At 37.9% G+C, this 25,787-nt stretch overlaps 2 protein-coding genes across 5 annotated transcripts in view; both read left to right on the forward strand.

Annotated features, from left to right (window-relative positions):
• The first annotated feature begins 1,669 nt into the window (after positions 1 to 1,669).
• On the forward strand, positions 1,670 to 4,335 carry mrm3b (mitochondrial rRNA methyltransferase 3b). Its single transcript, XM_027018629.3, has 4 exons — positions 1,670 to 2,132; positions 2,485 to 2,726; positions 3,034 to 3,201; positions 3,330 to 4,335. Exons 1-4 carry the CDS (start codon positions 1,708 to 1,710, stop codon positions 3,872 to 3,874), a joined length of 1,380 nt encoding a protein of 459 aa, XP_026874430.2. The 5' UTR covers positions 1,670 to 1,707; the 3' UTR covers positions 3,875 to 4,335.
• A 6,144-nt stretch (positions 4,336 to 10,479) lies between these two features.
• Positions 10,480 to 25,787, forward strand: part of plrdgb (PITP-less RdgB-like protein) — a 44,618-nt gene continuing 29,310 nt past the window's right edge. For 3 of the 4 annotated variants that reach the window (XR_014125035.1, XM_027018085.3, XM_081719868.1), the window contains exons 1-2: positions 10,480 to 10,688; positions 22,880 to 22,975. Coding sequence is in view for 2 of the 4 variants with exons in the window: in XM_027018085.3 (XP_026873886.2) it covers positions 10,664 to 10,688; positions 22,880 to 22,975 (121 nt within the window). In the remaining 2 variants the exon portion in view is untranslated. Of the gene's footprint in view, positions 10,689 to 22,879; positions 22,976 to 25,787 lie in introns of those variants that run through there. The other variant, XM_081719867.1, reaches the window with a different exon arrangement.

Below are 25,787 nucleotides of genomic sequence, written 5' to 3' on the forward strand. Positions count from 1 at the left end.
GAAGAATGTAGTATTGTCAATACATATTGTAATTAATTTTAATTAATTCAGTATCAAGGAATTACTCTTTACAATACTAGCTTTAATATAGCAAGCCAGAATTTGCCTCACTAAGAGGAAAAGATGGGGAATTTCTGTCTTTTCCTCTATGTACATTAACCTAGCAGATGTACCACCCATCAATTTAACAGAAGCAATCTTATAAAATGTTTTAATAGCCTTAGAGAAATAAGATGCAAAACCAAATTTTGTAATTGACTGGAAGAGGAATCTGTGCTCCACAGAGTCAAATGCTTTATAAAAACCTAGGAATAAGATAAAAGCATCACCATTTAGAAGCTCTGAATAGTCTAAAATATCCAACACTAACCTCATGTTGATTGTTTATGTTCATTTCTTATAAAGCCAGATTGTATTTTTCAATAATTGAATCCAACACAGTTTTAATTATTTTAGCATTTAATTGAGCAAGTTATAATCATTATTAAATAAAAATATAAGGCACCCATTTGTTGGTTTAGGAAATAGAGTGACACTTGTGTTAATGTAGTTGGTAAAAAAAAAAAAATTCTATACTTTCCCGACAGGAATGGGTTTAATTCATTATAAAAAGATTATTAATTGCAGCCATAACCTCTTCACTAGCAAAGGTCTTATCTCAAAATTCCATTTAATTTTCATTTACAGGTTTAAACATTAGGGAGTTTTAAAAGGCAGATGCTACTTCTTGGCAATAGAACTATAAACCTGTATATAGCCTATATATAGCTCTTGTATATTTTACAAGAGTTATTCTTGTAAAATTCACTGCAGTGATTAGAAATTAATATGTGATAATCTGTGATAATGATATTATGTAATGTATTAATACAGTTATGAAAATGCAATTTTTCTAAATTACAAAAGTAGTGTGAATTTTGTTCTCATGCTTCTAGCCATCTTCTCCTTGCTCTAAAAAAAACTTTCTGTTTTCTGGCTGTAAAGATCATCAATCTTAATTTTTAAAACAGCCAATTCCAAGTTTTAATCCTCATTTAAACTCTGAATGTTTTTGAGATAGATTAGTTGTTCTTTTTGTTACTGTATTCTCTTCCACTCTTTTTATTTTCCCACTTCAAATTAGAAAAGTTCCCAGACCCTTTCTTTTCTAGCCATGTGCAAGAAATCCAAAATAATCATTTTAACAATTATTTAACCTCCTTTTAAGACAGAAAAGAGCTGTTAAGATTCCAGTATAATCAGAATGTGTAGCATGAGAATTTGCAGAGGACATCTTACTGTTGAAGGATATAGCTCTATAGTCTGTAAGTGGGTAGGTAAAATATCCACATTTACAGTTTCTTTATGAAAACCATCAGAAATCAACCAAAAATCTATCATGCACTGACTTGCGCCTGATGCGTTGCTCCATTTAAACAACCTACCCTCTAGAAATTTAAGGTCCAAATATCTATGAGACCAAATTTATCTATAAATGTTTTAGGCTAGAATTGTTTGTATATCCTGGATTATGGTATATAAGTATATATTTAACTATCTAGATAGATAGTTCACCATCTAAAACAATATTAAAGTCCCCTCCTGTCAATAGAAAGGCATTTGGATATTTATCCAACCATGCCCTGATGGCGGCTCCTTTAATGGTGGTTTTAATGGTATTGCGCAAATGACCCGGAAGTGCAGAAGAGCACTATAAGGACATTAAACATGGCGACGCTCATGAGGTGCATGGGAGGTGTATGCACGATATTTGAACCAACGTTGAAAGTCAGAATCAGCAATAGATATGCGCGTGTACTGAGACGCACACCACTGGCTTTTTGTTCGGAGTCACTAGATTTATCAAATTTAGCTGTGCAAGACGTACACACTCAAAGCAAGGACGCACCGAAACATGCCCATTCACCAGCAGAAGGGACTATTTCGAAAGACACGGTGACAGAGACCGATAAAAATGTTCGACAAGAACATGGAGATAGAAAGCCGGTTGCGTCTTTACAATTTTCAGAGTCACGTCATCAGATAACGGGCAGCAAAGACACAAGCCACGCTTCCCTTTCTATGTCTTCAGGTTTAAATCAAGTGGATGGTTTGTGGTACGAAAAGGCACAACCTGGTGACAAGAAGCTGTCGTGAGTATTTAGCATGTGGTATAGATTTAGACCTACTACACTATATTAAAGAGTTACTGGACAAAGCATTGTGCAGAAATATGATGTACAATGTTACCCATCTGAACTTTCAGATGCAGAAAAGAAACATTCAGAAAAAAAGCAGCCAACATTCATTCTTTTTCATAGGAACATAAAATAATTTACACTTGATTACATGGTATACATCCACTATAAGCAAATATAATAAGTAAATATGTTACTCAATTCAGCCAATTAGTCTTGCCTTCATGACTCTTTTAATAAAATTTGTTGTATTATGGAAGTCACCCTGGCCATAACCTCTAACACAATTTCATATAAACCTTTACAGCAATTTGCTTAACTTGGCCCGTTCAAAGAAGCTCCGTGAGCAGCAGGGCAAGGTTCTGCTGGAAGGACCACTTCTCATTTGTGATGCACTAGATGCAGGGGTCTTGCCACAAACGGTCTTCTTCAGCACTGTGGAGAAACTTCAGGAACTTCCCCTGAACAAGCTCACACAAGCCAGCTTAATCAAAGTCAAGCTGGAGGACAGCAGAATCTCAAATCTTGACTCCCCCATAGACATTATAGGTAAGGTATAGCTGGAAGCTAATTTTTTCTTTACAAATGCTGAGAAGAGGACTCAGATTTTTCCTGTACATTTCACCCACTTTGTAGACTGCTGACATTCCACTTGCATACTTACATTAGAGTTATGAAGTGGTGTTTAGATTCATTACAGATTCACTGTGAAAATAACGACAAGTTATTGCGTGTAAAGGCAGAAACTCAGCATTTTTCATGGTCGGTTATTTTATTTGGCAGAAAAGCTTGGAAGGGAGTAGGATGTCGTGCGGCCTTGGATGATGTACGTAGCTTGTCATTTATGCTTTTTCAGCTGTCTTCAGACGTCCCGAGGTGTCCCGAATGCACTTTCCTGAGGAGAAGCGTGGGAAGGCGTTGCCATTAACCCTTATCTGTGATAATGTGCGAGACCCAGGAAACCTGGGTGTGGTGTTACGGTGTGCAGCAGCTGCAGGGTGCCACAGTGTGCTGCTTACGAAAGGTACCTAAATACCTCCACTTATTACAGGGGTGAATATGAATGTCGGTGAGTAACGTGCTGTTTTATACGATGAGAAAGATGTCATTGTTTAAATGTTTTTTTTTCTTTCTTTTTGTCCTTCTTTTCAGGATGTGTTGATATCTGGGAGGCTAAGGTCCTTCGTGCTGCCCTGGGTGCTCACTTTCGCATTCCCATAATCTCTAGCCTCACCTGGGTGGACATTCACAGTCATCTTCCTGCCACCACAACTGTCCATGTGGCTGACAACTGTAGAGGGCCAATAAAGAAGCCTCAACTCTTAGCAACATCTGAGAAACTGAAAAAACCTGGAGAGTATGGATGGATCAGCAAGCCCCGAAACCCTAGAAAAATACATAATGAGGATGAAGATTTTAATGAAGATGAATATGAGGAGGATATATGTAGGCAGGCAGGCCTAGTTTTAGAGACTCAGCCTTATCATATCAATTGGACTGGTAGCCACACAGCCATTGTGATTGGTGGAGAGACTCACGGTCTGAGCCAGGAAGCCATGCAGTTGGCTGAAAAAACAGGGGGGCGGAAACTAGTAATTCCCATGGTACATGGAGTGGACAGTCTGAATTCTGCCATGGCCGCAAGTGTTTTACTGTTTGAAGGAAGGAGACAGCTAATACTTAATGCTTCTGAATGAACAAATCTAGAGGATATACTCAACTAGGCCATGAACTGTTGGAGGATGTACTCAACTAGGCCATGAACTGTTGGACACCTGCATAGCCACAATACAGGTTTTATAATGGATAATAATTATAATAATATAATAAAGTCACATGTGGTGCTTTACTTTCAACTTAATGAATAATTAAATAAAATGTAATTCAATATAGGAGTGAGTTTTTTGCTGTAAAGTAAATTTAATTTTGGGAATTTTACTTTATACACACAAATTGTGATGATTATTTGTACTTATAGAATGTGTGTACATGGACCATTTCTGTTAATTAATAAAAGCCCCCCCCCCCCTTCTGAATCTAACAAAATATCTGCTCCTTATGGAAAAGTATCTGTCACATTTGTAATAATATTAATCACTTGATTTTATGTCTCACTGTCTTTTATGTTCAGGCTAACATGACATTAAAGCACTCGGTGATAATTCCTTAGCTTCAAATGTTTTGAAAGTCTTGAGTAAAGCAATGATAACAATATGCTACACAGTTTCAAAAATCAACACTATCTTTCATACATATGTTGAGCATCAGAGGGGGAAATGGGTTTAATGAAACCCTAGTTGAATTTCAGCGTGAAAGCCCCGTATTTTGTCTGAGGTATGTGCTGGTCTAGAAACACATTCCAGCTCACAAATGACTGGAATAAATAATCCTTCCCCTGCTATGATGGAGCCCCTCTAACCTAAACCTCCTTGCTAAGAAAAACAACAACACGTCAGCAGGAAGGACCTCACATGCATGACTTACAAACTGGAGCACAGTACAAGAGCACAGTATTACAATGCCACACAAGCAGCATGTCGTATTGGACAGGCTAGTATTTTCTATGTTTATGTTATAGAACACAATGTTTTGAGTAATGGTCATATGTTTTACAAATCACATCCATTGTGATGAATTCAGATCTACTAGAGTTAGGAAATATGCAGATTATCTTTTCTTTAAAATTTATTCTTGCTATCCAATACTTTTTGTGTATTTCCTGGTCAAGCATGGGGTTTTGTAGGGTATATGTTTATGATTAATTACCCTTCAAGCATCCATATAATAGAAGCTGCTGCTGCTTCTTCTTCTTCTAAACAATGCCAGTAATTTTTGTTTAGTTTGCGTGTGTCTGTGGTTGTGTGTGTAAGGGGGACTGAGAATTGTCTGCTGTATTGTAATCAGGGCTGCATGCAGTTAATGGGACTAGACTTGGAAGTCTTCTGTTATTGATTATTGTGTTTATTGTTGTCTTTTCGTCATATGCAAATGCAAAGTAAAAAGTAATTTAACTTGAGCTGGGGTTTTAGAGTGGGAGAGTGATCATATCAGCTATCTTAGTAAGTTGTGGGTAAGAATTAAGATAAGACAAATTTCCTAGATGCTTAATGAGCAGATGCTCTTGACCTTGTGTTTTAGACACACTACGAGTAGCTTTAAGAGTGGGAGAGTTTTGGCTATGTTGGCTTAAGATAGCTATAAGTGGTTGCATAATTTAGACAGAGACAAAAACTTAGGGACCTGTAGTTGTTTCTTAAAGATATCTTTGTAACATGTCTTTGAATAAGCAGAATTATTTGAAGGGGACAGAATTTATTGTTTAGTCCACTAGAGGGAGTAATAAGACAAGCATATTATGGGATTCGAGTCACGTTCTTATATTGCACCTCATATTGCACCTATGTCACATGTACCCAGTGGACAACACAAATACATTTCGTAATTTAAAGTTGCTGACCTCTTTGAAAGTCCTCATCTTTATCTTTGAATGAAGGTTTCTAAAAGGACATTTTCAAGAAAAATAAATATCAAAATACACCTGAAACTGCACACATCGCACGCTACTCCTTCCCCTACCAGATAGTCTATTTTCTAATTTCTGATAAAATGACCTCCCTCACCTCCCTTGGAAGACAATGGTGTGGACAGCAAACCTTGCTAAGAAACATTATACTTATTGACCAGAAAAGTCTTTAGCATTTGAATGCACTCCCCTACTGTAAAAGCTTACCTTGCAGGTCAAATATATGAAAAATTGCAAGGATCTTCCAAACTGAGAAAAACTGGGCGGAATGTTACTAATAAACAGGATAACAAAAATATAAAAATTTCATAAGAATATAAAAGGACAGCAACATATACTATGAAAAATTGTTGGTCAGCAACAGACTACATCTCTTACCAGGTGAACTTCTATAGGGGAAATCATATTTCACCAGTCAAAAGTCTAGAAGAACTAGACATCAGCTTTGGAATACCAGCTAAATAGCAGCGACATACCTTCTGAAGCTTCGTGAAAGGATACCTAAAAATGTTAGGCTGTCATTTAAGGCAAAGAAGGATATTTTGAGGAAGAGAATGTAAGAAAAAATCTATTTAGGAATCAAGTGAAACTATTTTATTCTAGGTTAACAAACATATTACTGTCTGTTATCTTTTCAGAAAACAAAATGTTAAAAATAAAAGTTAGCTTTGCTTTCAAACGTTTGGTCTGTATTGCCCATGTACTTCTGAGGAATTTCATGAAACACTGGGTATGTTTCACAAAAGAGATCTTAAAGCCATTTCTGGTAGCCTTTGTATACCATGATTAAATGTTGGTGAACATATGAGAATATAATTAAAATTAAAGGCTGATGAGATGGAAAATGAACCCAGCTGTTGATTAGCATGGGAAGAAGAGCTCATTATAGACCCATTACGAGTAATCTAACCTCCAGTTACCTGTACTCTGTGCTCTGTGCTGACTAGCCAATGAAATTTGCTGCATGTTTACATACTCACACTCACTCACTGAAACTAGACACCAGGACACATATACACACAGGGTTAAGGATTATCCTGATCAGTCTGAAAAAAAGAATGATAAAGTACACTGATACAGTGATAATATATAGCTGATCAAACTGACCTGTGCATGAAGTCTTTCTGTGCTTCTTTATGTAGACAATGAATAAATTTGTCTCATTCAGAAACATACATGACCTGTTCAAGTGTATCATATTGGATTGAGGTAAACTGATATTATTTAATATTAATTATTACAGATTATTCAGATATGACTATAGAGAATTAAAAAAAAATCTGGGAGGAACAGCCACCCCTTATACCTAGTAACTGATGAGAGCCTAAAAATAGCAACAGAGAGAACAGCAGAGAGAGACAGAGAGAGAATGAAGAAGCCTTTGACGTCAGCACTGCGACGATTCTCTCACAGAGGATAACTGTCTCTACTCCCATACATTTTGAACTTCCCCTGCATATCCAGACAGAATGAATCTTTGTCCTCTCTGGGAACAATAATTTGTTACCACCCAGTCTAAGCAGTCTTTATTCTTACCTCACCCTTGCCACCTAGTGAATTTGTACTCCTTGTCAGTGAGCCGATTTTGTCATTCTGTATATATTTTCTCATTGCTTTTTTCACTTGCATGTTCTCAGGAAACTCAGTTTCATTGTTTATACTTCACGTTATCCCTTTTTCTAACTCTTGCGGAGGATTAAAGGGCTAGAATGTGTTTGTTTGCTTTGCACTCAAACATGTTTGCGTTTTACAGAAACAAGCCTCTGGAGGCTTTTTGAACTACTCCCAATTTGATCTTTTCACAATTTTGGAGTCATATCAACCTGATGCCAACACGCTACACATTAATAATTCAATTATTACTGTACCTCAAGATTTATGAGCAGTTCAACTTATTCGATGGATGTTGTATACATCAACAACAAAACAACCATAAGAAATATTTTAAAGCCATCATGCAGTCAAAGAGGTATTTTTCATAATGTCATGCTTTATTGATATTCAGTAAAAGCAACCTTTCGAGCTGATTAACTGAGGGATGAGGTGGAATGAGTGCAGCAGACCATCATATTTAATGTTTTCTCAAAATCAATCTACAAACTTACTTTTGAGTGTGTGTTGGTTGTTTTGAATGTTGAGTGGGTGGACTAAAAAATGAATAATTAAACAGTACTACACATGACTTGCCACAAGGCCTAAGAAGATCCATATGGTTTATTTTGTACTCAGTCAGCAGCTGGGTTGTGTTCCATCACAAAAAAACAAACATACTTGTAAAGTTCCTCAGCAGTCTCAGGCTTGGATTCTGTCTTGTATTACAAGATGTCCACTGGCACTTGTACTAAAAGGAAAGACATGAAATGGAAATAAAAAATGTTTTATTCATACTTAAGGTTGTCAGGAATGATTTAGACCTTCAATTACCTTTTGCAACTTTCCCTGTTTTTGTGTTATACCTCGTGGGCCATGTGGGAGGTGGAAGTGCATCTTACAACAAGCTGAAGAAGGGCTTGGCTACAGGGAATGACACAGTATCAGACTCCAGAGTCTCATTAAAGGAGGTGGGAAGGCACAGGGAAGTTTGAGAATGTTCCTACTATGCAAAAAAGAGACCAGCCATAGAAAAAAATGTGCTAATGGTGAACAAAAGGCCTAAAGCATTTATCTGACACTTTTACTCAAAGGGATTTACAATTATGAGTGATTAGAACTTGAATAAATCAGTGTTAATGGCCTTGCTCAGGGCTCAATTTGGTGGTGGGGCTTGAACTAACAACCTTCTGATTATTAGATTATAAGTACCTTAAGCAATTACCAGTGAGATACCACCATCCCCTATGCAGGGACCATGTGAAGATGGATTCTGTCTAAAATTCACTCTTTGCTTTTCTCACAATGTGATTTTGATTAGCTGTGATTCTTTTTTCCTTTATTATCCTTAATTACACTGTAAAAATGTATAAATATATGCCATAAAGGTATATGATGATAACACTCAAAAAACAAATGCAAGCTGTCACTGAAGCTGGTTTGTGATGACTTGTTGTCACTATCAAGCCCTCCCCTGTTCCGTTCCATAGTTTTTGTTCCGTTCCATAGTTTCGTTTTCTCCGACCCTCGTTTGATTTTCTACACCTGTCCCTCGTTTACTTGATTGTATTTAAACCCTTCCTTGTTCCCTTAGTTTTAGCTGTTCCTTTGAATTTGTGAATGTGTTTCGTTGTGGTTGTTTCTTGAATCTGTGTTCCAAAGCCTTCATTTTTGTTATCCTGTCTTGTTTAGCCCCGGGTGTTTTCCTAGCTTTAGTTATAGCCTGCTTTCCCGTTTGCCTTCGTGTGTTTTTGTTTGTTGATCATGTATCCACGTACTCTCCGTGTCGACTCTATGACCCTGGACTGCCTTAACGACTCTGATTCTGGATTTGCCCCAATTAAATTTCGCTCTTCTCCGCACATGCGTCCGCCTCCTTATCGCTCAATGTTACATTTGTAATCCTTCTGACATGCTAAAAGCATTTATAACAAATATTCAAATAGGTACGGTGTCCAGCCATCCATGTGGTGAACAGCTACATGAGTTTAAGTCCATTTTATTACTTAGAAGTCCTGCAGGTATAGAATGCAAATGTCAGATTTAATACAATGTGAAATATTTCACTGAACAGACTAATGGGCTTTAGGTAATTCATCAAGAAAGGCATTTTAGCAGTCCTCTCTTATCCCAATAACATCAAATTACTGAATCACTCTGGTTTCACAGGTAGTGCCTGAGGCACTGTTAATTTTGACTGACCTTTGAGGGACTCAACAGGATTATAATCTTGTCCTCTCTCACATGGTTTATGTCATGGGATGATATATCACACCATTTTTAATCCCTGTTGCACTGCCATGTGATAGAATACTGTGCAGGCTGCAGATCTTATTGATGTTAAGGATACCATACTCCAAACATCAATGGTTATCATCAGTACCTGGGATTCATCTGTTTCCCATGCTTATGGTCAGATATTGGTTTATTTTATTATCTTTGGTTTCTATATAAAAATAACTAGGAAAAAAACGACCTGATTTATCTCTATTTTTCATACATGAAAAACATTTTCTAAGACTCCAGTTGCTATGGTGCCATTTTCTATTCATGTGTGGTTTTCTCTGTTGCTACCCCGTTCAGCAGTTAGACATGCGGACTGCACGACATTTAAGAAAATTAAATATTAAACGCCTATGGCAAATCCACTGTTAACTGAAACAATTTGGACATTTGGATTCCCCTAACGAGATCCACTTTAAATGTTCATTCCTGCAGAGCGCCTTAAAGATCATTAATGTAATCAGTTTTCCTAAATCAAGCATGTTTCGTGCGGTGGGTTCTCTACTTAAAAGATTTAAGCCGGCACCTGATACATAGTTTAACATAAAAACAGAACGAATGCGAAACATGCCTACAACTTACAAAAATCTTAGATTCCTGCATATAATGATTATAAAACTACACTGATATCCTCTAAAGTTTCCGGCGTGTTAAAAGACGCTTTTTCTCAAGAACGTTTGAATGTTCTTCAACGTTTGCATGGACTTGCAGTGAAGTTGCAATGTTCATCGTTGTCACTATTAGACTGGAACCCCCCTACCAATAGTAACGCAACGTTATATGGGTGAGATGTGATTGGCTGATGATAAATTAGCTTAGAAGGAGGTTTGAGAAGGTAATATCGTAGATGAGTTGAACCCTGAGAATCAACACTGGTCAACTTTCATTCGGTTACCTGGGATTGACGAAACAGTCGAGTGGCACTGAAAGACATATATTGTCAATTTGGCAAGCTCCAAAGCTGAGACTTTCTTAAAACGAACGCGCGCGCGCGCGCGCGCATACACACACACACACACACACACACACACACACACACACACACACACACACACACACACACACACACAGAAAAGACAGGATAGACAGGATGGCGAAAGAGACGCGAGAGAAAGGTAAGAATTTTTTTAAATATTTTGACAGTGATTGGAAGCGTTCATCTAAAACATGCATGCCACAATTAAACGAAGACGTATAACTGTTTAATTGTATATGCATAGTGATTCCTTCTGGAATGCGCGGGTCAGTTGATGGATTTGTCAGCGTGGTAATATTAAGGGTGACGCACTGACATTGCATCGAGAAAGGCAAGCTTGAGGCAGCAATTAATTATGACAAAAATGTCATAGAATCTATAGCGTTTGGGGAGGAAGTATCTATACCATAGCGTCAGTACTTAATATGTGCAGCACATATTATTATAAAATAGCAGGGTACCTTCTCAACCTTTACAAAGTTCAAATAACCTACATGTAGGACAGGCGAGATTGAATTTTTGACTTAGGGTGTACGCCGTACAACAGGGCTACCGCGGCATCGTGGATGCACATAAAATTCTGGTTCTCATTTTCATTCATAAAAATTAAATGCGTATTCATTTAGACCTCATTATAACTTTAAGCAATGTTTCAGGCTTGATGTAGGATTTGGCCAGCCTGGGTTCCAGTAGCCTATTATGATTCATAGTTCATATTGACAGTTAACTGTGTCACAAGATAATAACGTTAAAAAATAGGTAGGCTAACAGTTGAATGGTACCTTCATCTAATACATGCAAACTTGTTGCTCATGTTTTATATGAAGCTTATTGCTTTGAATGCAGATATTCTTTTGCAGTGCAGTATAACAGCCTGCACTACAAGTATAATGATAATGTTTTGTTTGATCAGGAGCTTAGGAAATATACACACTTGAGACATCCCACTTCAACACAGTGGGTTGATGACATAGCGCGTTGACTCTTAAACTTTGTTTAATGCTTTAAAAAATATTTAGTTCAAGACAGAATATATTACAAGCAACCAGGGACAATATCTTTCACATCTCTTCTATGTTAATCTTTTTTTTTTTGTACATTCTTTTTACCCTTTTCACTTAAAATGAAGCACTTGCTAACAATAACCTATACTTAAAGTTCCTGGATAAACCACAAGGAGATACTGTATAGACATAATAAATATGATATTAGCACAGCCTGTTTTATAACATTATAAAACAACCCAGGCTGGCCAGTACATTTATTTCCCCAAAAGGACAACCTTTCAAAGACATCTGATGGAGAAAAACACTTTGACCTAATTTACACCAGATAAGGATGTGTGTCCTCATATAATGAGACACAATTATTTCAAAGATGGACATTCATGTTTTGTTTGAGATTTGTAACACCTTATGTGCTAAATCGCCTTGTAGATGCAAGAGGGTTTTGTATCCAGGTGACTATTTTGTATCATATAAATGAACTGACTAGTGTAGAGGTAGAATAGCCAATATGCATATCTGATTATCTTTGATATAGTTGATTACAGTCTTGTCTGGGCTATCGCATTCAGAGCATCAAACAGCAATCCCTGTCCTATCAGATGTGTTTCAATGGCCTTAATTAGCTTGAGTGTCTAGTTTCATCCAGGCGCACTCAGTGTAGGTTTGACCACCCATAATTACAAACACAAAGGTGATGGTATATTTTGTATACATTACTTATTTTGGTGGTGTTACTCATAATAGGACAGCTGTGGTGATGGTGTGGTTTAGAAAGGCGGGCAAATACAAAGACCTTTGAAGTATTCTGTCTATCCTTTACAAAATCAAATGTGTTGGACTGAAGATTATCATACTGCGCATGCAACAGGCAATTGTCACTAGACATATTGTCTTGTATTGAATCTTACAAATATAAATGTGAACTAAAATGGAGACTCTTTCATAAAGACTAGTATGGCTAGTCCTTGCACTGGTGCGCACACACACACACACACACACACACACACACACACACACACACACACACACAAAGAATAAATGTGATCTGCTGCACACTAAAAAGTGTTTTTTTTCACTGTTGATGTGTTAAAAGCTTGTACTACCATTGGAAAAAACATTTCAGTGTTTATAACGCATAAAGCATCTCTCTCTGTTTCTCAGTCTGAAACATCTTATTAGAGACTGGAATTTGAGTGCATAAATGTACAAATAGAAAATGTGTACTGAAGGAACACTGTCATTTAAAAAAATGTGTAATGAGTGTGTTAAACTTCGTGATTTTTTTTTCTATTTTCTGCCCACTCTGTGATAAGCCTATGCAACAAATGGGATGAGATTTGCAAATGCCTTGTTACTCATTTGCAGTTTTTGGTGCTAGTTCCTGGTAATTCACAACTAATCCAGGTGTCAGATTTAATGAAGATACCTTTGTTTGTTTCCCTATCTGGGTGTGAACTATGTGGAGATGTAGTGGTGTTGTAGATTCATGCCACATTTTCCAGCCAGGCCTGCATTTCTGTGGGGACTTGTCTTGGCTTTTAGAAGCTGATTGCTGTAGAGAAAAGGCAGATGACAGGTAGACTAACATAGACATAAGACACAAGAGTGAGTAATAAATAAGAGAAGGAAAGATACATATGTCTTAATTTGAGAAGATAAACCTCTGTATTGTCTGAACAGTATAGTCCTTTTCTGTATATAGTTGAGAGAGTAAGATGGCATGTTTTGATGCATTCACGCCTGCCATCAATGCTGGGTATGGACAGGAGATCTGGCTGCTTCCCTGCTGTTAGTGCTGGGATTCACACCTCTGAACTTTGGGTTCTTGGTCCAAGTGCAGTGTTGGAGAGAGAAGGCTGGAGATGGTAAAACCAAAGACAGGACAAATTCTCACAGCAACGTCATGCTCCATTACAATGTATTGGAATTCCCTTTTAAAGGGTGTGGTTTTCAAGGGTAGTTGGCAGTGCAGTGAGAAGTGAATGAAAACTCTTCATACTAACATTTGTTGTGGGGCTGGACCTTATAGCTGGGTTACAGATTCATAACAGCTACTGTGAAGCAGAAATAAGATGAAAACATGACAGCATTAAGGGATAACACAAATATATATCTTATGCAAAAGCACAACAACAACAAAAAAATCTATATTTGAGGAAACAATAAAAATAAATCATAAACCTTAATATTGTGACAACACTTTAGCATTGAGTCACAACATAGAGAATTTTCATATGCATTATTTTATAATGTTGATTTGAAGATCATCTAATATCTGTACCAATTGGTAGGACATTTGTTGATAATTCTACCTGTCTAATTAACCAGCCATCTGTCACGGATGAAGAACATGCAATAAAAGAGGAAGCAAATGTAAGTTTCAAACTGAAAATTTAATGGAACTAAAGAGCACTCAGTGAAACAAACCCAAAGTAACATCAATAACCGACAAAGTGGTTAAAACAAAGAGGGATTTTAAAGGAAAGAAATAAAGACATAATGACACACAGGTGGTGTGGTGAATAAGGTGGAATCAAGTGCCACCTGTGCGGGATGTGGCACAAAAACCAAAATAGAACATATGGAAACAACACAAACAAAAGCCACGCAGTTGCCACTAACGCCAATTGGAGAATGCTGGCAGGGGAACAGAGTTAGAAAAATTATTTTAGAATAAAACATTGTGATTAAGGTTCACACATAATAGGAATTTGTTGGTGCACAAACATTTAGAGATGTATTTAGGTTTTTATATGCTATTCATCTTGCATTAGCTTGATACCATTAACTGCTTCAGTGGAGTACTTCCGTCATGAATTTAATGTAGCATTTTTTGTAAATATTTCATTTTGGTTAATACTGATGTCTTTTGACTCTTCATTTGTTTTAATGTTCTAATTCGATTGAATTTATACAAATGCAGAATTTCAAGTAATTTCAGGTAATTTTGTTTTGTTTAATGTCGTCACCTGTTTTGTTTTTTTTTGGTTCACAACTGCTGATTTGATTCTCTGGCCAACTATAACAGCTATACTGGTGGCACCAATGGAAACGATACAGACAAGTAAATGGAAATACAGACTGCCAGTTCTGCCTTCAATTTGTCCTTTGTGACATGGACTAAATTTTATTTAAAATCCTGACGCTTGCCTACAAAGCCCAACATTTTCCTGCTCCCTCCTATCTCAAAGTAGTTTTCTCACCCTGTACCATATCTCCAACCTTGTGTACCTCAGGTACTCTTATACCACTGCTCCTCAAGAGATAGGGAAAACATGCCTCAAGACTTTTCTGTAGTATCACCTAGATGGGGGGAATGAACTCCCATTATGTATCTGTACAGTGGAGTCCCTTGCTGCCTTCAAATGTACACTCTTCAGGAAATACTTGAATGATCCCTAGGTACTTCAGAGCAATTGATTATTCACCATTCCTTCAATTTGCACACACACACACACACACACACACACACACACACACACACACACACACACACACACACACACACACACACAGACACACACATGCACGTACGCACGCACAAATAAATAAATGATTTATATATATATATATATATATATATATATATACTTTAAAAATACACACAACTTATGTATATTTTCCTTGTGAGTGTTCGTTCTGAGAGGATTCTAGCAATCCTTTAGATTCAGGCCTAATATACTAGATATACTAGTATAAGGATTTCTACCATGAAGACAACTAAGCACTATTAAAATTCACTCTGGAAAAGAGGGTGTACTGAATGCTATAAATATAAATGTAAATGTAATGTTTTCAAAGTTGTTACATCTCAGGATTTGCCTAAATCTCAAGCACAGCCTTCTGCATTTTTATATTGGAAAAATATATTCACTGATGTGGTAATCTAATGTTACTAAATCCATGAAAAAGTACTCATATAAGACTGAAGAACTGTAGAAGTTGTTTAAGCTTGTAGAAATTCTGATCAGTCTCTTGGCAGGGTACATTCTAAAAATGGAACAGGACATCATGAAATTAATTGAATTCAGAGTACAGATGTAAAAGAAGAATTACTTACCCAGAACACCTGAGATAAAACCAAAAGGAGTCTAAATTCAGGCCTAAGTAACAAAATTTGTGAAGATTGATTTTGCCTGCTAGACCAAGTTTGACACATTATATGTGGGGGGATGGGGGGATGGGGGGGAGGTCACAATAATGCACTTTTTAAATACTAAAGGAGCAATATAAAGACTGCAACATCTAAATTTGCAAATGTACATTTGTACTCTAAAACAGTTCACCTTATTCATCATTAAAGAAATAATATTGAATATTCTGATGAATTCTTATATCAGACCATTGAAGTGAGCACTGTGGAAGCAAGACTCCTGCACTAGTCACTTTGTACTATATGAAAAGTTAGAAACAGTTAATTTTAGGGCCATGAATGTATTTAGTGATTGTATTTTCATTATCCTTTCAGTCTCATTTAGATTTCCTGACCAATGTGTGCCAAAATTTGAACATAAGATACCAACACTGCTCTCAGGAGCGTCCGGAGTAGGCCTATATCTGTTTGAAGGGCATGACCCTTGTGTAATTTAAATGAATCATTGTTATAGCTGGAGTGGATAATAAAATAGAGCTATACTAAGACTAAAACACTGTAAATATAGAGGACCCTCTTAAGGATCAACTCTTAATTCTCTGAGCATTCTGATTTCCCCATTTCAGAGCAGAATGTGAAAATGTCATTATAAATGAAACATCTATTTTTGTATTGCACTGTTGTTACATAATTTCATTAACCTTTTATTGTGGTCATTAGGCAAGCCAAAACACACTAATGGAAAAGACTGGCAGTAAAATAGTAATTAGACTGTTCGTGAAGGGGATTCTTGCTTAGCACGGTCATGATAGACAGCTGAATGGTAATCATAAGTAATGTTTGGTGCATTTGATTACTCTTATTCATACCAAAGGGGCCAATATTAAAGAAAAGTCAACCAACCAAATGTTGTGTCAGTTCCAAAAAAAATTTAAAAGCTTAGTTCTGATCGCTTGAAAAACACATAAGCCTGTCTAAGAATTCAATGTGAATTGGATGTTATTTTCTCTAAAAAAATATTTGGTCACAAATGCATATCATCAACAAAATTCTGCACACACACCCATTTAGCTAATTTACAAATTAAAAGACCGATTTTATTCTGTTTGGAGTGAGTGTGATGGCATAAGAATAATGAAAATTTAGGTGTTACTGAGAAAGAAACTGTAAACAGAACCAGACTGAGGAGCAATACAATTTTAAAGTTCTGACATGATTTACAGAAAAAGCTGAAGTAATCAACTCAGGGCAACCATGCAGTTCCCATCTTGGTGAGTTAAGCTACAAATGCATCACATTTTGATGCAGCTGGCAGTTTTCAGCATACCACTGGTTTCACGACTAGTGTTAGTCATCTGTAGCTTGGTGTGTGTCATTAATATGTATGAAGTCATTTACATGTCAGTGTTCATTGAATTTCACCTTGAGCACAGATGAATTTGCAACAAGTTGACACTGGTATGCTAATTATCACCACGGTATGGATAGAACATAAATACTTTTTTGCGTAACGAGGTTCCGATAAACTTTTATTTATCTGGCTGTGATACTGGATGGGAGGGATCACATAGCGAGTGCAAACAAGGAGTTTCTTTATTCTCCATTGTAGCAAAGAAAGCAATGAAAAAAGCACAGCGGTGAGTTAGCCAATACAATAATAGGAATTGAAATCGCTGGCAGCTGAGACGCGGCAAAGCATTAGAGAGTCTCACTGTGGCAGCCAAGCAATGTGTAGCACTGGAAGAGAGTGTCTGTGGGCTACAAATAGGAGAAACATACAAAAGAGGGAAACAAGGCACAGGTGAACATGATCAATAATTGGTTATTGGGAGCACGGGAGATGCAGTGTATGTGTGTGTGTGTGTGTGTGTGTGTGTGTTTGTGTTTGTGTGTGTGTGTGTGTGTGTGTGTGTGTGTGACTGTGACAGTGGCCGTGTCCCTTGGGTGAGGTGCCTGGCACACCATGACAATGGCACTTGATGATCTTATAATTTAGACAGCATATGTAGATTTGTGACAATAAAGTACATTTTGACAGTTGCAGGACAGAAGAGGTATTTGTCTGAAAAAGTGAAACAATAAAAGACAAATGATCAAAATATAAAAAAAACCTATAACATAGTTCCCACCTTCAGTCCTTAGTCTAACTGTACATCATACAAACCCAATCCCAGTTCAGTAAAGTCAGTTTTTATTGTCATTCCTCTATTCAATGAAAGAAAATGTCCTTTCATCCTATCCATTGTGCAACATAAACAACAGTAGAATGGCATAGTACACAGACAAACATGTGGATGCACAACAGTGTGTGACATATGCTGACAAAGCAGGAAATACAATAAAACCCCTAAATACAATGACTGTCAATTACAAAAGACAGTGACAGTTGCATAGGCACAGGGCACACTGGAAATTCAGGACAACATAATAATGTACAATTTGGTGGCCTGGTTATGTGTCAGAGTGGAATGAACATTGAGGTATTAAGGGAAATACTACACCGGGTCAGCAATGTGGCTGTCTGTCTGTAGTTGCTGTACGAAGTATGTTTATGGGCAGGCTGATGTGGGAAAACTTTCTCTCTCACATTTCTTCTCTTAGTTTGCAATTTTTATTAACCCAACGAAACAGGCATATGTTCCTACATATGTGTGACACCATCTGGCCCACTGAAATTAGGTTTCATTGTCTTTGTGAGCTCTTGTCATGTCTGAAGTGGTATTATCCCAACATGTTCTGCCATATCATATTTTGCCCCCACTAATGACATCACAAGGTGGATGCTTAGACCTTACGGGTAATGCTGTAGTTGTGCTTCATCTCCACTAGGATGGATATTAGACACAGAATTCAATATCATGCTTTAGATATAGAAAGCTTTTTAATACATTCCTTTTTTATCTTGGACTTTATCACCAGAAAGCCTTGAAGTCACACAAACCAACATCTTATTTTACTAGAACTTAATGTTTTGGATGATAGAGCAAACAAGAGATTGCTGTGTTTGTTTCTGGACTCTGAAAAAAGTGACTCTTTAGTACTGAACTAATGTTGTTCATTCATCAAAGCTGAAAGTTAAAGTGAAGCATTTGCAAAGGCGTAGAACACACAAGTGATTTATTGCAAAGATTAGTCTTCCTTCTTTTCATGCCTTCTCACCATTGTTGAGGCTGTAGGTAACAGACCTGATAGAGATGACCTACATTTAAGAAAAGCTTTAATCTGCCATTTTTTATCTGTTGTAAGGGATCGTTTGCTCACCAGAAGAACAATGTTTATTGAAATGCTGCCATTGCTATAAATCAAAGAGAAGGCTAATGCATTAATTTTCTGATCACTGCAGAGTTCATCTTCAGGGTTAGGGCAATCTGCAGCAATATGAAATCTGCAGCAATATGCAAACCCCTACATTTCACAGAAAAGGCATTGCAAATACCATGGACTCACTGGCCTTTGCCCAATTACTCTGTGAGCTGACCTTTTGTTATTTATTTCCTCATGGAGGTAGAGATGCTGTTCACATTTTGCAAGAGAGGCAAAACTGAATGAGAGAGTAGGGTGAGTCAAGAAAGGTGCTGGATTTGAATACAGTACATGGGGTGTACTTGGGTTCAAATGGTTTTGCACGATTTTACAGGTCTAGCGTTTATTGAGCTAAAAAATATCGATCCAAATAACAGATGGACACAGGTTCATGGGAAATAACCTAGTGAATTTAAGGGACAAATAATGAGAGTAATCAAAGATTGAGAAATTTGCAATGAATAAAATGTACACCAGACCGTCTTGTTCAATGTTACCCCATACCAGTAGACAAGGAACTACATTTGTGTTAGTCAACGTTAGAGCTTGGTCGCTGTTAAGGGCCAGCCATGTCTGTGGTAGGCCAGCCAGTTTAGCAGATGACAGCAATTATCCCCAAGGTGTCTGTGAATGAGTCAGAGGGAACTAACAGAGCAGCGGTGGTGCTAAGCCGTCCGAGCGGTAGGCAGGGCACCTCACAAAACCTTGCCAGCATGCGCTGCGCAAGGCTGGGCACCATTCCAACTGCTGCCCATTCGCTGGATAATGGGGGGATGCTTCACAGACTGCTACTAATCACTTCATCTTTAATTACTGGTGATGTTTTGCCTGCGCAGTGTGCTGATGTGGGCCCACCCTCACCAGCTCTCATACTGCTGCCATTTTGTTTGTCCTGAATGCTTAAGTTTCTAATTTGGAGCAATTGTTCTGTACTTGTTGAGCATAGTCTTTTCTATTGAGAATGTGACTTCACATTCACATGTCACATCACAGAGCTAGGTATGTATGGTCAGGGGGTAATAAAAGAAAAGGCAAGTGAGAAATATGTCATATGTACATACTCTGCTCCAGTTGAAGTAAAAGGTATTATGCATAAGACAGTGAATCATTACAACATTATCTGGCAGGTAACAGAGGGGTATGACATGGGTGTCCAGTAATGCCAGAGGCCGTAACCATCAGCCTTGCTGAGACCACATGTTTTGGCGTGTACTCGTTGGAATTTTAAAATTTTAGGTTGAAAAAGAAATGTGTGTTAATACAGCACTTCTTATTATGACCCTTTCTATAATCTACTTCCTGTTCAGAGATACTGTTTAGTTTCCATAATTATCAGGTATTATTATTACTACAAATGAACAGGTATTACTACTTCAAACAGCACAATGACATAGTTCGGGTCTCAGTGATTAATGCCTGCTCTGACCATTTTCATAAATCTCTAACAAACTTAATTTACTTTGAAGAGCTAAGATTAACTGATGTAATTGCAGCTCCTAGCCCTGAAATTCCCAGAGTTATTAAAATCCGGATAATGTCTGCCTCTATTCTCAGACATTTTCAGAGCCTGATGATGAATAGCTTCATTAAAACACATGGGGGAGGTTGAGTATGTTTATGTGTATATAATTCAGTTTATGGATGTGGATTGTATAACGTGATTCTCTTTCTAATAAGGTGGGTAAGGAAATGGAAATTGGTACTATAAAATGAGATTTTACTGTTGTTGCTCAGTGTTACCCCATAGCAATTAATAGATAATAACAAACTGAGGTCTGCTACTATCATAGGGGCAAGCTGTGATCATGACTTCTCAACAGCATTTTAAATAATGCATAACCAATGCATTAAAGACACGTTTCAACATACAAAAGCCCTGGTCCTCTCACACTGTTTCTGGCATATCAGACACAACACACCATTAATTAATTAATTAAGATTGCCAATGGGTTTCTTTGATCATGGTAAACATAAAGATGTGATGTGCAGGGGTGCTTGAGGATTAAGGATTGGTGAAAACCGCCACGGACTGTTGGTGAAAACATCTGAATAATAATAGACTGATTACAGATCAGTAACCAACTGCATTGTAATTGTAGTTTAGCTCATTTAGAAAAATTACAGCATTTCTGTCGTTTAGTGTGGCCATCCAGCGATTAATCACTCTGTGAGGTGAAGCTTCATATCACTTTCATTTAAAGGGCTGTAATGAGAAGTGGACTCACTCTGTAACGATGAGGAGCTGTTGAGTACTGACTGAGGGTAGAGGGCTGAAAATGACTCTTCATAAGACAAGAAGGGGAAAAGAAGACACACTCATAGGGATTATGGAGCAGCCATGTTAATGAACCACCATGCATGGGCCATTGAAACCCATTGTTAAAACTTTCATTAAACAGAGACGATAAACTCCAACCCAGTTATCGGCAGGTAAAGATTGATGTTTTGAAGAGAAGCAAGGGTTGCCATAAAATGAACAAGAGTATTCTGTTGAGTTATCTGACCCAACCTGAAAGTCCACCACAATGTGACCGCTTTTAATATTCATATAGTGAATTAATTTGTAATGATATGAAGCTAATTTCACACTAACAGACTAATTCCTTGAGGCTTCATATGAATTGTTCATTTTTGCTCTATTAGAGTATTGTTTTGACTTAATAAAGAGAACATTTCATTGACTGCAAGGTTGTACACTGAAATAGTAACAGACCACATTTATAATTACTATAACTTGCATACAGCCAGGCTCATTCATGTAGATAGCTGAATACAGCCCCCTGTTGAGCTCAGGAAAAGGAATAACCAGGCAAAACTCATTTAGTTGGGATTTAATGGACTGTTGAGGTCACTGTGTTTGGCACCCGGTTGTGACCACCTGAGTCCCAAACGTGAATCACATCAGCTCTGACCTTGCTACAGATTAGAAGCTCAATAGTCTGCCACAGTCTTTGTTAGATTTACTAAGGAAGACTATGTTTTTCTCTGTGTTTGTCAATTGAGGACTACTGCCTTGTTGTGATTTATAAGCCTGATGGTTATTTTGAAGAGTTTGCACCAGTATAACCTCCCCCTCCCAGGGCTTAATGTGTCTGCCAAGGAAGACCAGACTGTTGCTGCTTTTCAGTTTTTATGTGAAGGGGGAACATGTGCTGTATGTACAAAACAGTCAGGAACAATGCACCGTGAATGGAGGGGTGTCTGCGAGCTTATCAGAGCTCAGCTATATTCAATGCCAGCTATCAATTTGCAACTCCAGCTGTGTGGGCACTTTTTAATTAGCCATGCTTCAAAGTGGTGCTCCTTCTGGGAGATGTTGTTGCAACTAAGCCTCTCCACAAGCAGAAAGCTATGCCTTTGCTCATTTTTCTTGCTGTTACTGAGTTTCAAGGTCCAGAGACAAGACACATTACGATCGTCAAGAAACATATTGACATGAAATGTTTCACTGTTATTGAAATGTCAGCAAAAGTTTGTGAAATTCAGGTATTTAAAGAATACCAGATAGTATGTGTTCCTGCTGCATTACAATATTACAGCATTCCGTTCTTCTGAAAAAAAAAAATCTGGCCATGATCCTGGTTCCACAGCTGTGTTAATAGGCTAAGGAGTTTTGCTGGGTTCAGAAATATAACAGGTAGGTAGTGTAAAGTAGGCAATGGATTAAATTTCAACTGTGGAATATTTTTGGGACTGGCTGCCTTTGAATTGAGCTAACTTTCTTGTTCATCTCTGAATCTTAATTGGCATGTCATCAATTTTCAAGGTGCAAATTTTATAGGAAAATTGCAAATTGGCTACAAAAACACCCATCATGGAATAGTAGGTTCAATGGAATCTGGTGATGGACACCACTGGTGTTAGTATATATAAAGAGTAAACCCTTTTATATTACTTAACAATGAATTGCTTTGTTTTGTTTCCTAGTTCCCTCACGAAAGTATAGTGCATCTCACTGGAGGCTCCAGAACATTGCACAAGAATCCATGGACAGCTCAGATGAGGAGTTCTTTGATGCCCGAGGTAAGAGGTAATCTTATTTATGCTGGCTGCTAGTGACATTTTTTAATTAAAAATTAATGATGGACTAAAGTTCGGACATTCTCTTTACTGTTTCTTTTATTATACTATATTAGAATATATTGAAGACATCAAAACAATGACATATTGCAGATGGAATTATGTAGTGACAAAGAACATACTAAACAAAATCATACATTTAGATTTTACAAGGTGGACAAGAAAAAAACATGGAAAAGAAGAGCAAACTTGAAATAAAAACCCACAGGCAATCCAGGAGTTTATGCACACTACAGCACAACAAAGCAACTCAATAACTTGATAAACAGGATAAATAAGAGGATAATATGTAAGGAGATGATCAGTCCAACAGCAGTTCTCCCAGTTTAGGGGTCACAGCCCCTAGTGCTCTGATTTGTACTGGAAACACAACTTCCAGCTCTTCTCTCAGCCCTTGTTCCTGATGTTGCTATCGCTTGGGATTGCCACCTCTATCACTATGGCCCTCTTCTGCTGTTTGTCCATCACTACTATGTCCAGTTGGTTATCCATTACCATTTTGTCTGTCTATATCTGGAAGCCCCACAGGATCTTAGTATGGTCATTCTCCACCACTGTCGGGGGTGTATCCCACTCTGACCTTAAAACCTCCAGCCCAAACTCAGGACAGATTTTTCTATATACTCTGCCGGCACTTAAATGTCCTCAAGCATTCCAGAATCCATGGGCATTGAATCATAGGCATTCTTGCAGTCAATCCAGGCATAGCACAGGTTGGTTTGTCTGGTCTTACAGTCTCGAGTCACTGTTTTATTGACTAGTAGCTGGTGCTTGGCTCCTATGGTGTTCTTGCCAATGCCTTTCTATGCTCTACTTATGAGCATCGATAGTTCACCATAGTGGGAGAGGGTATATGCAGAGGATGTACCATGGATTCTCTGCATATACCCTCTCACACTGGGGCTGCTTGTGTAGTAGCATTCCAACAGCCCTCTCTTCTCTCCTATTATCTGTGAGTGTCTTGTATTTGTTCCATTTGCCGTATTTTCATTAGATTGCCCTGGTCCTTCAGCATCTGCCGCGGACCTTGCTGACCCGGGCGACATCTGAGCCAGTGTGACTCTATTGTTTTTAATTCTCACTGATAGTGAGGTAGGCAGGTAGACGGGACACACTGGAGACATCCTGGTCAGGACCTCTTGTACCAATGTCAGTGGTGTAACCCTCTGAGCAATCCAGCCACTACACACACATGTGCACACACACACACAGAGACACACACACACACACACGCCCACCACTTTATTACATACACCTTACTAGTACAGGGTTGGGCGATCTTCAAAACTGTCTTAATTATTAATGGCATAGATTCAACAAGGTGATGGACAATTTCCTCAGAGATTTTGGTTAATATTATCATATTGAGGCTGCAGATTTGTCAGCCACACTTCAATTATGTGAATCTCCTGTTCCACCACATCCAAAATGTGCTCTGTTGGATTGAGGTCTGGTGACCATGGAGGCCATTTGAGTACAGTGAACTCATTGTCATGTTCAAGAACGTTTAATGTAAGCATCTTCGTTTAATGTTAGATGTATTGTCATGTTTATCATAGGTGTTGTGTGTGAGTGCCACCTGTGTTATATATGTTTTGTGCTAATAAACGTGTTTCAATGATGAGGAAGTCTGTGCGTCCTGCCCCGTGCCCTATGGCATTCGGGCCACCAATGTTACAGCACCCTGTGTGGTCTGCTTCAAGGTTCGACATGTTGTGCATTTAGAGATGCTCTTCTGCATACCTCAGAGGTAATGAGTGGTTATTTGAGTTACTGTTGCCTTTCTATCAGCTCGAACCAATCTGGTCATTCTCCTCTTAATTCTGGCATCAACAAGGCATCTTTGCCTAGAGAACTGATGGTCACTGGATATTTTCTCTTTTTCAGTCCATTCTCAGTAAACTCTAGAGATGGTTGTGTATGAAAATCACAGTACATCAGCAATTTCTGAATATTTTCAGACCAGCCTGTGTAGCACCAACAACCTTTCCAAGTTCAAAGTCACGTAAATCACCATATACCTAAATGCACTGTGTTTCTACCATGTGATTTGCTGATTAGATATTTATATTAATGAACAGTTGAACAGTTGTACCTGATGAAGTGGCTGGGGTGGGGGTAGGGGGAGTAACATTTTTGCATTTCCAAAAAAGCTGAATTGGTCTTTATGGTTGTGTTTCGTCTGACTTAAACTCTCTATCTTGCCAATAGTTCAGTGGCTGCTGGTTAAACATTGCACATCATCAATCGATTTCCCTCTGTCTGTTTCTCTGAAACACTCTCTGTGTGGTCTTTGAGGAGATCCTTGAGTGTGTATAAAAGTAATCTATTTGTTTAATATCTATCTCTGAAATCGCAGTGTGCCTGTGTTCGATGCGAAGGCTCCTCATAGGCTTAATCTAGTCCGCACTGAAGAACTAAACTACATCTCATATCTGTGGGATTATATAAGCAATAAATGACTCAGAAGGATATGGATATGAGAAAAAAATGCACAAGATTCTCAGAGGTTCATGGTACACACATGGTACACAAGAGCTTTACTTAAAGGAACACTCCAGTTCTAAACCTAAAGAAACATATTCATCGTTCAGAGTAGTTAAATATGGTTTTAGGGATTTTTTAAAAATTAAATGCTTGGTTTCAGAGTTACAGTCAGGACCAAAAAGTCTTCCCATAGACTTCCAGAGGGCATAATTCCAGGGCATCATTTTTGCAGTATTGTACATCCTTCAATATTTTCTTCTGCTGCATA

This window comes from Electrophorus electricus, chromosome 8, assembly GCF_041902795.1.
Source record: "Electrophorus electricus isolate QZ-2024a chromosome 8, ASM4190279v1, whole genome shotgun sequence".
Lineage (NCBI taxonomy): Eukaryota > Metazoa > Chordata > Actinopteri > Gymnotiformes > Gymnotidae > Electrophorus > Electrophorus electricus.

What these genes read in the sequence shown, in the direction of transcription:
- mrm3b (XM_027018629.3), top strand. Translation starts at nt 1,708, where the DNA reads ATGGCGACGCTCATGAGGTGCATGGGAGGTGTATGCACGATATTTGAA. An exon ending in CTCCCCCATAGACATTATAG is followed by an intron (nt 2,727 to 3,033) that starts GTAAGGTATAGC and finishes ATGCTTTTTCAG; the next exon opens with CTGTCTTCAGACGTCCCGAG. An exon ending in CAGTGTGCTGCTTACGAAAG is followed by an intron (nt 3,202 to 3,329) that starts GTACCTAAATAC and finishes CCTTCTTTTCAG; the next exon opens with GATGTGTTGATATCTGGGAG.